Source organism: Plecotus auritus (assembly GCF_963455305.1).
Source record: "Plecotus auritus genome assembly, chromosome: 2".
In the NCBI taxonomy this organism is placed as follows: domain Eukaryota; kingdom Metazoa; phylum Chordata; class Mammalia; order Chiroptera; family Vespertilionidae; genus Plecotus; species Plecotus auritus.
Genome location: NC_137771.1, coordinates 224235766 through 224250074, shown reverse-complemented (window position 1 = coordinate 224250074; position 14309 = coordinate 224235766). Strand labels below are relative to the sequence as shown.

At 39.3% G+C, this 14309-nt stretch overlaps 1 protein-coding gene across 1 annotated transcript in view; it reads right to left on the bottom strand.

Annotated features, from left to right (window-relative positions):
* BRWD1 (bromodomain and WD repeat domain containing 1) overlaps window positions 1–14309 on the bottom strand; it is a 91512-nt gene that overhangs the window by 61973 nt on the left and 15230 nt on the right. The window contains exons 7-15 of the mRNA XM_080658066.1: window positions 14086–14246; window positions 11627–11848; window positions 9525–9625; window positions 8102–8172; window positions 6456–6556; window positions 4609–4649; window positions 3016–3114; window positions 1234–1384; window positions 11–145 (exon numbers count right to left, since the gene is read on the bottom strand). Of these exons, the coding sequence (XP_080514192.1) occupies window positions 11–145; window positions 1234–1384; window positions 3016–3114; window positions 4609–4649; window positions 6456–6556; window positions 8102–8172; window positions 9525–9625; window positions 11627–11848; window positions 14086–14246 (1082 nt within the window). The remainder of the gene's footprint in view (window positions 1–10; window positions 146–1233; window positions 1385–3015; window positions 3115–4608; window positions 4650–6455; window positions 6557–8101; window positions 8173–9524; window positions 9626–11626; window positions 11849–14085; window positions 14247–14309) is intronic.

The window sequence follows — 14309 nt, the reverse complement described above, 5'->3', positions numbered from 1 at the left end:
CTTCACTTACCATATTAAAGTAATGTTTCATCTTGGTGCCTTTTGTAACATCCCATATAAATATGCTGCCATCGTGTCCTGCAGATAACATAATTCTGGAATCAAAGGGATGTGTCTCCAAAACAAACACTTCATCAGCATGTCCCTGTAGTCAACAAAGTCATACAGTTAAGGGGGGGTGGGGTTGCTAAGTTATAAGTTTCGAATTAAAAATCCATTTGTCAGTATATATGGGCTTTAAAAAAATGTATTAATTATAGTAATTTATATCAGTATATATACAAATTTCTATTTATTTGATAATATAAATCAAAGAAACATGTTTATTGTTTCTTGATATATTGATTCCATAGCTTTAAAAATAAAATTATAGCCCTAGCTGGTTTGGCTCAGTGGATAGAGCGTCGGCCAGTGGACTGAAGGGTCCCAGATTCCAGTCAAGGGCACATGCCTGGGTTGCCGGCTTAATCCCCCAAGGGGGGCGTGCAGGAGGCAGCCGATCAATGACTTTCTCATCATTGATGTTCCTACCTCTCTCTTCCTCTCCCTTCCTCTCTGAAATCAATAAAAATATATTTTTTAAAAAATAAAATAAAACTATAGTTCAAAACATCATGATTTGTTATATTTAACTAGAGGTCCAGTACACGAATTCGTGCATGGGTGGGGTCCCTCTGGGTGGTCTGCAGGGATCGGGCGAAACCTGCAGTCCAACGCCACCTGCAGCTCCTACCTGCCGCTCCCGCTCATCCCGGCCCCACTGTGCCTGCCTCGGGCTCACACCCAATCAGTCCCGATCGGGAGAGGTTCGCGGGTGCTCGCCAGCCACGAGCCCTGCATCTGGCACCCTCCCAAGGGGAGTGGCCTGCGGGATCGGGCTGAAACTGGCTCTCCAACATCCCCCCAGGGGTCCCGGATTGCGAGAGGGTGAAGGCCAGGCTGAGGAACCCACACGGTGCACGAATGGGCCAGGGAGGGCCCGAGGGAGGGCTCCAGGGAGGGCTCCAGGGCGTGTCCGGCCCATCTCGTTCAGTCCCTATCGGCCAGACCCCAGCAGCAAGCCAACCTACTGGTCGGAGCATCTGCCCCCTGGTGGTCAGTGCACATTATAGCGAGCAGTTGAGCAGCCTTAGCATATCATTAGCATATTACGCTTTGATTGGTTGGTTGTGCTGCCGTTCAGTCTATTTGCATATTACCCTTTTATTATATAGGAGGGTAAGAACTACCTACCAACAAGTTATGAAGCAGTTGTCCAGTGTAAGAATTCCACACTTTGAGGACATGATCATTCACAGCTGTGACAACAATGCTATCATTCTGATTCCAAGCTATCATTGTTACTTTGGGTTTCATAAACCTTTCCTCTTCGGAGGTTAAGTCCCTAAGGAAAAAATGCACACTGTGTAAATTCACTGGGATGGTAGACTATATACAGTGTGTATATAATTCCTTATCTGTACAAAAATCAAGTTCACGTCCTTCCCTTGCCAACTCTATAGAGGGTCCAACAGATGTGACCCTTAACGGATTATCTACAAACAGACAGGGCAAAACCCAAAGGAAGAGAGGAAGATTCAGAAGCAGTTCAGAGACTGAATAAAGGAAGACTTTCGGGCACTACTGCTATCCCTAAGAGCAAAGCTTTTTCTGCTCTCTACCTCTTTTCTATTTTTCTTTTCTCCTGAACTCAAGCACTAACAGTGATACTTTCAACTGTTTCTCTCTACAGAGATGACAAGAAGTTTTAGGAAGACAACAAGAAGGTAATTCATCTTCATATCCAGTTATCTAGAAAAGTGCCTGACAGACACTCAATTTGCTGAACTGTAAACAAGACTCTACTCATCTCTTTATAGTTCCCTATAAACTGTTCCTCTGGGCCCATGGTACAGACAGTCTTTGATACATGTCTGCAATGCACTACAGCCTTTATGAAAGTGATATGAAAAGTTTCTCTATAAAATATAGTCAGAGAAACTGACTATATTGTCCCCCTCTACCCACCCCTTACTATAGCGATTTTTAATTCCAAAAATCATATCTACAGAAAAGTAAAATTTGTGCATGATATGCCTGAACTGTTAGGGTGGGGTTTTTTTCCCATTGATTTTAAAGCAGGGGTGGGGAACGTCCACCTATGGGCCATATAAGGCCCGAGAAATCATTTGGTCTGGCCCTGCCAAGGCATTAGGGGTAGGTTAATTAAATATTTGACCAAATATAGCAGGCTAATTTTTTAACTTGATAATTTTGTATGACCTGAGAATGATATTATAAATATCCAAATGGCCCTTGGCAGAAAAAGTTTTAGAGAAAGGTAGTGGGAGGGAAGGAGAGAGAGGGTAAAGAATGGAGAGGGAGGGAGAGAAAGGGGGAAGACAGGGAGAGAGGGAGGAAGATGGATTTTCTTGTTCTGCTTATTTATGCCTTCATTGGTAGATTCTTATATATGCCCAGACAGGGGATCAAACCTGCAACCTTGGCATATAGGGATGACGATCTAACCAACAAGCTACCCAGCCAGGGCATGCCTGAGATATTTCTATAATTTTTTAAAATTATAGGTGGCCCAGCTAGAGTGGCTGAGTGTCAACCTATGAACCAGTCAGGGCACATGCCTGGGTTGTGAGCTCAATCCCCAGTAGGAGACGTGCAGGAGGCAGCCAATACATGATTCTCATCATTGATGTTTCTCTCTCTCTCTCTAAAATCAATAAAAATATTTTTTAAAAATTATAGGTGTTTTTAAATGCAATACCTAAGAGAAAGTCAATGCTTTGAGAAACAGTAGAATAAATATGTTGTTCTTTCTTACATAAATGTTAAGAACACATTCTTTTGGCTACATAAATTTAAGTATCTACATCAGGCATGCAGGAGGTAGCCATTCACTTCGATTGTAGCTCTTCAGAACAGGAGGTGTCTCCAGTCCCCTGAACAAAGCAATCAACAAACCAGGGAGAGACCAAGTACTTATGATGTACCTATTTACAACAAACCATCTCAACTTACCCCGAGATTCTAGTAGCCATATCCAATAAAATGCTTCTCCACTCTAACTGCTCAAATCTCCAAATCCGTGCTGTTCCATCTCTGCTACCACTTAAAAACCTTAAAATATACATAAGAGACCTCACATTCATATACAGGCCACCAACAGCTACAGTTAAAATCAAAGCAAAAATTAATTTTAATATAGCTATCTTGACTACAGATAAATCTATAGGTGTTAAGTCAGAAGACAAAGCTAAATCGAAAAAAATCTGGATTGCAAGGATTTGCCTGGCTCTATGAAGTAAAGCACATTTCAAACTCAATCAATAGCTTGTCAAATAGACGGAGTTTTGAGAAGACAATAGTACCTGGAGAGGGGAAAAATAGGAAAAATAAAGGCCATGTGGGAAAGTTAGTAGGAGCAAAAGCTCCATTCTAAGCATCTTAACTCTAAACTCAAATTAGTTCACGCTGGCAACTGTGTAAAAATAATCTTTTAACGTGTTAAAAACTGCAGATTAGGAAAGGCACTTGAGAAACATTGGGAATCACAAAAGATATATATAATTTAAGTGATAATTTCATTGTAGAATACAGCACAGTCATTGATGAGAAAAGATTTAACTACACAAACAAGGAATTTCACCTAATTTTTCTGTAAATCAAAAATTTAGCTGATGTTCAGAATATAGAAAATAAAAGACATGATTAATACAAGACTGCTATAGGACTCATGTCCTTCCTAGGTTTTTTGTGAAGATCTCATTATGGTAGCAACCCTCATGCAGTCTAGAAAAAAAAAAAAATTTAGCCCTAACCAGTTTGGCTCAGTGGATAGAGCATCGACCTGCGGACTCGAGGGTCCCAGGTTCGATTCTGGTCAAGGGCATGTACCTTGGTTGCGGGCACATCCCAGGAGGCAGCTGATTGATGTTTTTCTCTCATTGATGTTTCTCACTCTCTCTCTCCCTCTCCCTTCCTCTCTGTAAAAAACCAATAAAATACATATATTTTTTAAATTTAGCTGATGTAAGCTAAAGGAGACCTACGTTTGGTCACAGGAGACAGCAGAAACTACAATTTTAAAACTTGTATGTCATGTGTTTCCCACTGCCCCAGACACTTTTCATTCACACAGGGGTTGGCCAACGTAGGCTTGGAATTGTGAGTACAGGAAACAGCGCTAACACAGCTATTGCAATAAGCAGCACAGCCTGCATATCTTTTCCGTATGAACAACTGTAAACCTACTTTTGCCCACCTATGTATTTATTTACTAATAACTACCTGCAATATGCCCTGGCCGGTTTGGCTCAATGGATAGAGCGTTGGCCTGCGGACTGAAAGGTCCCAGGTTCGATTCCAGCCAAGGGCACATGCTGGGGTTGTGGGCTCGATCCCCAGTAGGGGGCGTGCAGGAGGCAACCGATCAGTGATTCTCTCTCATCACTGATGTTTCTATCTCTCGCCTCTCCCTTCCTCTCTGAAATCAATATATATATTTAAAAAAAAAATAACTACCTGCAATATACAAAGGGACACATTAGCTATACTAATACATAGCACAGCATATATACCTAAAAACATACCCAAAAATAAAAACACACTTACCGATCACCATTGTTACAAAATTGGATACTATCAACTTTATCCTAAATCAGGGCAAAAAACAAACACATGTCATCATCAGCATAGTTTATAATCAAACAAAAAGAACAAAACAGTTTTAGAGCTAGAAGCACATTTGGTTTAAAGCAAGAGATTCGCACTTGTGCTGCTTTGGCCTGTCATTCAAACATGAATTACACATTTAAGTACAAAGACTCTTTATGACTCTAACAGGACTACTAAGACCCTCTTGTCTCAAAGACATGCAGTAAAATATCTGCATAAAAACCGACATCTGTATAAAGTCAAAATATAAAGGTTTAAGCACCTGAAAACATGGCTGAATATGATATTTTATGATTACTTATATGCAAAAAAAAATTTTAATCCTCTCCAAGGATTTTTGTTTGTTAATCCTCACTAGAGAGTATTTTTTTCCATTGACTCTTAGAGAGAGTGGAAGGAAGGGAGGGATGGGGAAAGAGACAGAGAGAAACATCAACGTGAGAGAGAGACATCAACTGGTTGCCTCCCGCACACACCCTGACCAGGACCAGAGATTGAACCTGCAACCCTGGTACGTGCCCTTGACTGGGAATCAAACCCAAGACCCTTTGCTGAGAGAGCCAACGCTCTATCCACTGAGCAACACCAGCCAGGGCCCAAGGACTTTTTTTTTTTTTAATTGCTTTTAGAGGCGGGTAGAGGGAGAAGGAAAGAGGGAGAGAGCAGAAGGGAGAGAAAGAGGGGAACATCAATCAGTTGCCTCCCACACATGCCCAGACCAGGGATCGAACTTACAACCTAGGTGTGTACCCTGACTGGGAATTGAACCCCACAACCCTTTTGGTACACAGGACAATACTCCAACCAAGCCACCCAGCTGGGGCTTTTTTTCTTTTAAAGTGACTTGAATATATGTTTATCAAATAAGGTCACAAAACTTAATCTAGGAGAAAACTTGACTACTAAAACCAATAATCCAGAATACTGAGTTATCTATAATAATAAAAGCATAATATGCTAATTAGACCAGACAACTGAACGTCATTCCGGAGTCCTTCCGGACAAAGCCGCAGTGGCTGTGAGGGCCGAGAGCCAAGGGCAGGCAGCTGCTGCTGCCCGCGGGGTGATGGGGGCGGTGCCTTCCCCTGATCAGCCCAGATGCCTCCTGCAGAGGAAGGCCAGACTGTGGCTTGGGAGCAGGCCCTAAGCCCTAAGCCATCTCAGTAGGACATCCCCTGAGGGTTACTGGACTGTGAGAGAGGGCAGGCCGGGCTGAGGGACCCCCACTCCCCAGTGCATGAATTTCCATGCACTGGGCCTCTAGTACATTAATAAATAACATTCTGATTTCATGAACTGGGTTAAAATAAATAGGCCCACTTGAACCCAACATACTCAAACCAACTGTCATAATTAAGATTCTGACTTAGTCCTGGCCAGTGCTGCTCAGGGGTTGGAGCATCAGCCTGCATACTGAAGGGTCTCGTGTTTGATTCCCAGCCTAGGGCATGTACCTCGGTTGCAGGTTTGTTCCCCTGCCCCAGCTGGGGTGTGTGCTGGAGGCAACCAATCGATGTGTTTCTCTCACATCAATGTCTCTCTCTCTCTCTCTCCTCCTCTTCCTCCCTCCTTCCCTCCCTTCCACTCTCTCTAAAAATCAATGGAAAAAATATCCTCGGGTGAGGATATTTAAATACAATTCCTCCTACAATTAAGTTAAAATCTTAACCCAATGAATTCAATTTTTTAAAAAATCCTTATCAATTTGTCAGCAATATTTGACTATATACCAATAGGAATATTACTAAAATTAATCTATAGAATTTTAAAACATGAATACTTACAGTGTGGCTTTCAAGTTCTGCGATTTTTTCAGGTGCTTCAAAACCCAAAAAATACATTCTGATTACATGATCGGTACTACCAGTGGCTAAAAACATACCACCTGAAATAAAAATGTTAAGGTTTAAAAATCCAGGTTATAACAAATATCTGCACAAACCAAATTTCTATATTGAATTAAACAAGATCTCTTATCCCAAAAAGTTTATTTCAATAGATCCATTTTCCAATTCACTATATAAAGACATTTTAAAATTAATATAACATTGTGAAATTAGGTTTATAATATGAAATATATATTTGCTCTTCGTCCCCATTTATGGCACAGAGCTCCTAAAACTTTTGGAATTTCTTAAGTGACTAAAGTGATAAAGGTGTCTTGATAGTCTTAAACCCATTTCAACCACAACAGAGTTTATATTAACAAAGTGACTTTTAGAAAGCACCTAAGGAGGAAGGGGAGGGCTGATTGCCAGGAGAACCAACTTTCAGTCCAAGCTCTGGGGAGGGAAAAGGGCGTTTAATCAATCGCCCTTGTCAACAGTTTATTCAATTATGTCTATGTAAGGTAACCTCCATAAAAACCCAAAGGACAGATTTCAGAGAGCTTACAAGGAGGAGTTCATGACAATACTCAGTAGGTCAGAAGCACAAGTGAGATGGGGAGAGGGAGAATCGTGTAGGACTGAGCCCATAACCTGTGGCTTCTCACTATTCTCTAGGTCAGGGGTGAGGAACATTTTTTTTCTATCAATAATTATGATGGATAATTATAACATCCTTCACAGGCCATACAAAATTATCAGCTTAAAAATTAGCCTGCTATATGTGGTAAGCATTTAATTAACTCACTCCTAATGCCTTTGGCAAGGCCGACGACCAAATTATTTCATGGGCCTTATATGGCCAGAGGGCCAGAAGTTCCCCACCCCTGCTCTAGGTAGATAGTATCTGAACTGGGTTCAACTGTAGGGAACCCAGCTGGAGTGAAAGAATTACTTGATGGTGTTGGGGGGGAAATCAGATGGGACTTTAATTTTTAAAAGTTAATTCAATATGGAAATGTTCGTTATTGCCCCGTTTTATTAGTTGTGGCAAAGACCTTAAGTGCTGCTGCTCTAAAATATGTTTGGCAAAAGGGGCTCTGCTTTCTAGACAACTTTACATACCTAAACCTAGCTATGGAATATAAAGTTCACTTGCTGAAGTTTTCAGACTTTTATAGGGAAAACGTCCTTGACCGCTCCTAAATAGAAAGGTTAGCACACAAGTTCACTGTGGAAGAAAAGAAAATGGGGAATAATTTCACCAAGATGTGTGGAAAACAAATTTAAACCACCAAAAATATGCCATTTAGCCTGTTAAAGGAAAGTCACAATTTTGGTATATCATACACCTGGGGCACGTGACTCAGAAATCACTGATGTGAACTCCTAGAGCTTCCTCTTCTATCACTGACTCTGACTACTACTCAACATCATAAAAAGGCAGGATGGGGGAGTAAAGACAAGGCGGCGGCTAATGAAATGAACATCACGGATTAAACCTAAAGAAATGAACGAAGTCATTTACCATCTGTCTGATAAAGGCTCTTAGCCATAAGCGGTCATTCAATAAATGCTCAAGTTAAACTGAAAGAAGTGCTTACCAACACTAAAAGAAGAACAAAGCATCTGAACGCCTGGTCTGGGCTTTTCAGTAAACTTCAAGGGACGTGCACTATAAAGGATGTTTTAAAATACATTAGTTATACATGTTAACATGGTTTAAGTACTTATTTTAAGCTAACTTTAAATATTATGATGTTATTTCTATAGTGCCTCACAGTATACCAAGTATTTCCACATATGCTATTACAGCTAGATGGGTTTTAGAAGACTGTTCAACCCCCATCTTCACACTGATCCCACTACACAGAAAGAGCAGGCCTACTGACCCCATCTTGTCACTGAGGTGACTGCAGCTCAGAGAGTCTAAATGATCCCATTATCAAGGCTGCAGCAGAGAGCATAAAGCCACCAGGTATAGACTGTCCAACAAAAATGGAATGCAAGCCACACGTATAACTTTAAATGTTTTAGAAGTCACATTAAAAGTAAAAGGAGTCCTGGTTTAATTCAGTGGATAAAGCGTCAGCCTGCAGACGGAAGGAAGGGTCCCAAGTTTGATTACAGTCAAAGGCACATGCCCGGGTTGCAGGCTCAATCCCCAGTAGGGGGCATACAGGAGGCAGTCGATCAATGATTCTCTCTCATCACTGATGTTTCTCCCTCTCCCTTCCTCTCTGAAATCAATAAAAATATATTTTTTAAAAAAGTAAAAGGAAATAAAATAACTATTTCATTTAACCCAATATATCTAATATATCACAACATTAGTACATTTTAATGAGAACTTTAGATTCTTTCCTTCACATTAATTCTTTGAAATCTTTCAGAGCATAATGAACACTTATAACACACCTCAATTTGAACATTTTCATCAAATACTATATTCAGTTTTCTTAAAACTTACAGCTGAAAAACTAAATTCACATACACAAGTGGTTTGAAATATGCCTACAAGTTTGGTCATAACTAAATCAAGTATCAATATTTAAATCTAATTTAATTCAGTTCCTCAATTACACTAGCCACATCTTGATAGTCACATGTGGCCAGTACGTACTGTATTGGGTCAGCACAGGTCCAAAATCCAGGGCTTCTGATTCGTCAGTGACCCTGCCTAAACTTCTATGTATCTAATTATACATTTCTAATACTTTTCAAAATGTTTCACATACACACTATCTTTTTTTTTCTTTCATAAAAGTGCCCACTGACATAGAATAGCTATGCTTCTCTTAGATATCCAACTACTTAAATAGCAAATTGTAAACAGTAAGGAGTCGATACGGCACATAATATAATAAATTATATTGTATAATAATATAATACAATATATAATAAAAATTAAGTTCAAAAGTAAAAAGCCAACTATAATATATAATTTCTCTTGATAACCAAACTTCATTAGACTAAACCATAACAACATTAAAGAATACGTTAATACTAACGATTAAAGTCACTTACCTAAATTTCAGAGATTCTAAATCCCACTGCCAAAAACAAACTGTCCCATCAGCACCAGTAGAAACCATGTATCTTTGAGAGCCTTTGGCCATTGGGCTAAACTAAAAAACAGTAACATACAAGTCAGTTTCCTGAGTTGGAGTTTAAAGTTTTTCAAAATTAACATCAACGGATCCCCTAAAATATAAGAAATCCAAAAATATAGGTGACACTATTATAGTGAAAACATAACCTATAAAAAAGTAAGTCTATCTTGCCCTGGCTGGTATTAGTAAGTGGTTAGAGCGGCAGCCTGTGCACTGAAGGGTTCGATTCCTGGTCAAGGACATGAACTTGGGTTGCAGGGTCAATCCTGGGCCAAAGTTGGGCACTTGCAGGAGTCAGCTGATCAATGTGTCTCTCTCTCTCCCTGCCTTTCTCCCTCCCTCCCTTCCACTCTCTCTAAAAATCAATGGGAAAAATATCTTCATGTGAGGATTAACAACAACAAAAAAGTAAATTCTATTTCAAATTAACTTATAAACGTAATGTGATCTCAGTAAGATTATTTTCAAACTAATAAACAAGAAGAGTCAGAAAAACTTTTACAAAGAAAAAGTAAAGACCTAGCCCTATCAATCTGAAAGCACATCACCAAGCCTCAATAATCAAAACTATGGGCCACAGTAATTACATTGACAGAACAACCAGTAGAAAAAATATAAACTCCAAATTGGACCCTAATATAAGACTTAAGTAAGATAAGGGTGCCAGCTCAAATCAGCTGGGCAAACAATGAATCTCTGCATAAATGGTAAAGGGATAAACGATAGAGTTTGAAAAAAGCTGGATCTATCCTCCAAACTGTACACAAGATAAATTCCAAGTGAATCACAATTTAAACATTTTTTAAAAACCCATAAACATAATATAAGAAAATGCAAAAATTATGCTGTAACTTTAGAATAGGACTGAGATTTGTATTTAATAAAGTATCAACCGTGCTACACAAACAAGCTAGAGAAACAAGTTTGATTTGGTCCAGAGATATCCAAGGCGGCTTAATATATTAAGAGGAAAACACAAAGAAAATAATAAACACATACTAGGCAAAGAAATAATATGAATAAAGTACAAACTTGATAGAGAATATGGTATATGACAGCAATTGAAAGACCTATATGACTAAAATGTTCATTTTTGGAAGTGTGGTGAAATGATTAGAGAATCTGGGCCCAATAACAGCAAAGTAAGAGCTGCAGTTATCAAACAAAACACTAAAGGCAACAAAAGATTGGTCTGATGGCAATATATAATACTGATTGAAAGGAAGCAGGTAAGATAAAGGGCCAAGAATCAATCTAAACAATCCAATTAATCTAGGAACCTTAACGGCGACCTTTCCTTCCCCCAGAATGGGGAGGAAAGCCAGGAAGAAAGCAGTGCAACTTGCTGCCTCAGGAGACATTCAAGACAAGGAGCGTAGCAAAGAAAGACCAGGACTGCCAGTAGCAGAAAAGAAAGAGGGAAAATAGGTTTTAGTGATTTTTAGACGATTCACATACTCATCATTATAACATCTCAGAGAGTATACTTTATAATCTGTTTTGTTATTTTTATATACTTTGTAAGGGAGGCAGGATTTAACCTATGATTTCAAAGAAGCTTCTTCCAATCTCCATCTCATCAAGTATACAAAATGAAGGGTTTCAATGATGAAAGTGACTATTTAAACTTAAGTTCTAGAATATGGACTAAACATGAGTTTAAATATACTTTGGCAAATTTAATTAGCTTATCAAAATCCACAAATTTTAAGGTAGAAAAACTATTAACCTCTCACCAGTTTGTAACTGACTCATTTAGTTCAACCATAAACTGAAAGGAAGCAGTAAGTCATCCATTAAGCCTGCACTTAAATTAGCTCTAACCGCATTACATGTTTATTAAATCACCTTTCCAAGATTCATGGAAGTATGATTAATTATATATTTTTTCTTGATTACTAAATTTAAAATAGATAATGTAATTACTAAGCATTTTACTATTTCTTATCTCCAAAGAGAAAGAGTTTTAAAAGAAAAGGAGACAGTATACAAATGTGCCCATGAACATGAGTTTACCTGTAAAGATGTAATTGACCCTGTGTGTCCTTGGAGCACAGCAACTGGGGCACAAGTTCTCAAGCACCACACTCTAATTATTTTATCACAGCTCCCTGCAGCAATCATTGTATTCTCATAGTTGACTGCCATATCTGAAATTTCTGCAGAATGACCTCTTAATGTGGATAATAGGCGGCCATTGTGTGTTGACCAAATCTTCACCAAACAATCATCTGAACCCTAAGAAAAAAAAAGTCCCAAAATAAATGTTAATATGGAAGTCTTTCACATCATTTAAGAGTACCATTTACATGTTACTCAAGTTATCTATAACTCCTCCTCTTTTCAACTGTAGAATTCTCTGTAGATTACAAGACTCATGCTGAGAACACTTACAAAGTTTTTTCTTCAAACCGAAGAATATCTACCTAAAGATATTGTGAAGTGCCGAAACCGATTTGGCTCAGTGGATAGAGCGTCAGCCTGCGGACTGGGGGGTCCCGGGTTTGATTCCAGTCAAGGGCATGTACCTTGGTTGCGGGCACATCCCCAGTGGGAGGTGTGCAGGAGGCAGCTGGTCAATGTTTCTCTCTCATCGATGTTTCTAACTCTCTATCCCTCTCCCTTCCTCTCTGTGAAAAATCAATAAAATATATTTTTAAAAAATAAATTTAAAAAATAAAGATATTGTGAAGCTTTCATTTCTATGAATCAGATCACATTATAAATACTATCTTCCCAAAATTCTCTGCCAAGTAATAAGTCCAACTAGAAGTTCATGGCTTGCCCAGCAAGTGTTGCTCAGTGGTTAGAGTGTCGGCCTGCACACTGGAGGGTTTCGACTTCAATTCCCAGTCAGGATGTATGCCGGAAGCAACCTATCATGTCTCTCTCTCACATTGATGCTTCTGTCTCTTTATCTCTCGGTCTCCTTCCTTCTTCCCTCCATTCTACTCTCTAAAAATCCATGGAGCCCAGCCACTGTGACTCAGTGGTTGAGTGAACCAGGAGGTCCTGGTTCGCTTCCCAGGCAGGGCACAAGCCCAGGTTGTGGGCTCAATCCCCAGTAGAGGGCGTGCAGGAGGCAGCCGATCAATGACTCTCTCTCATCATTGATGTTTCTATCTCTCCCTCTCCCTTCCTCTCTGAAATCAATGAAAAAGTATTTTTAAAAAATCAATGGAAAAAATATCCTTGAATGAGGATTAAGAAATAAAAGTTCATGGCTCACCTATTTCAATAACAATGGTTAAGTGTCAGTATAATTCACATCAAGCTAAATAACTTGGTAAGTGTTAGGACAGATCTACATTTCACAGGATGAAATACAAGAGTAGGTGTTCCCAAAAATAACTAAAAAATAATGGAATAGCACCCTCATTTTAAATAACCAAACAGAGTCTAAAACTGATAGTACCAGCCAACATCCATCCATTCCATAAATATTTGAGTATCTACTCTGAATCTCACAACTGAGAAATAAAATTTGAACAAGAAGTCCATCCTAATTTTCCCTTAAAACATTAAAAATGCAAATTAAATTCCAAATAGTTACATATAGTTTTATAATAGTTATAAAATAATATTTCAGTGTGTAAGTAATCAATTTCCCTGGATTGGTGAGTACTCAGTGTGAATATGAACTATGAATCACCTGTAGAGAACTGGATATTGGTGGGAAGAATTCTGGTTTGATTTTGGTTAATACACATAGTAGAAATTAATCTAACTGAGTAGGTCTAGAATGGGCTAAGAAGTATTAGAAATGCATAAGCATCCTTGACGATAATGCCCAAGAACCACTGCTCTAAATCAATGTCTCACAACCACCACACAAGGCCATGACTATCTGCATCTGAATCACCTGGGAAACTAAATAAAAATGCACGTATAGCCCAGCTGGTGTGGGTCAGTGGTTTAGCACTGACCCATGAACCAAGAGGTTACTGGGGTTCAATTCACAGTCAGGGTACATGCACCCAGGTTTCGGGCTTGATCCCCAATAGGGTCATGCAGGAGGCAGCTGATCGGTGTTTCTTTCTCATCAATGTTTCTCTCTCTAAAATCAATAAAAACATTTTTTTTTTTTAGAAAGGCAAATTTGCCCAGCCAGCATGGCTCAGTGGCTAAGCAACGAGCTGTGAACCAGGAGGTCACAGTTCAATTTCCGGTCAGGACACATGCCCGAGTTTCAGGCTTGATCCCCAGTGTGAGGCGTATAGGAGGCAGCCGATCAATGATTCTCTCCCATCATTGATGTTTCTATCTCTCCCTCTCCCTTCCCCTTCCTCTCTGAAATCAGTAAAAACCTATTTTTTTTAAAAGGCAAATCTATGGGCCCACACTGGACCTACTGAGTCTAAATCCTGAGAATGGGAAACATGGAATGTATGTATTTTTTAAGACTTCTTAAAAGATTCTGGTGAACACCAAAGTGCTCCAGATGATAACAAATGGAGTTTAAAATGTTAACTCACTGTAAAGATTCTATGTCCTGTCCTATCAAATGCTACACAGTAAACAGCCGATAGATGTCCAAGAATCCTTCTGTGCATTTTTATATGCTGGTACATGGTTCCTGGAAATGCTGTGCTAAAAGTGGAACACCCTGTGAGTTGTTTGCCTCGATGTATCTCCACTAGGAAATAAAAAAACAACAGAAATGGTTAAGGGGGTGCCAGTATGTAAAAAGCTAAGAAGA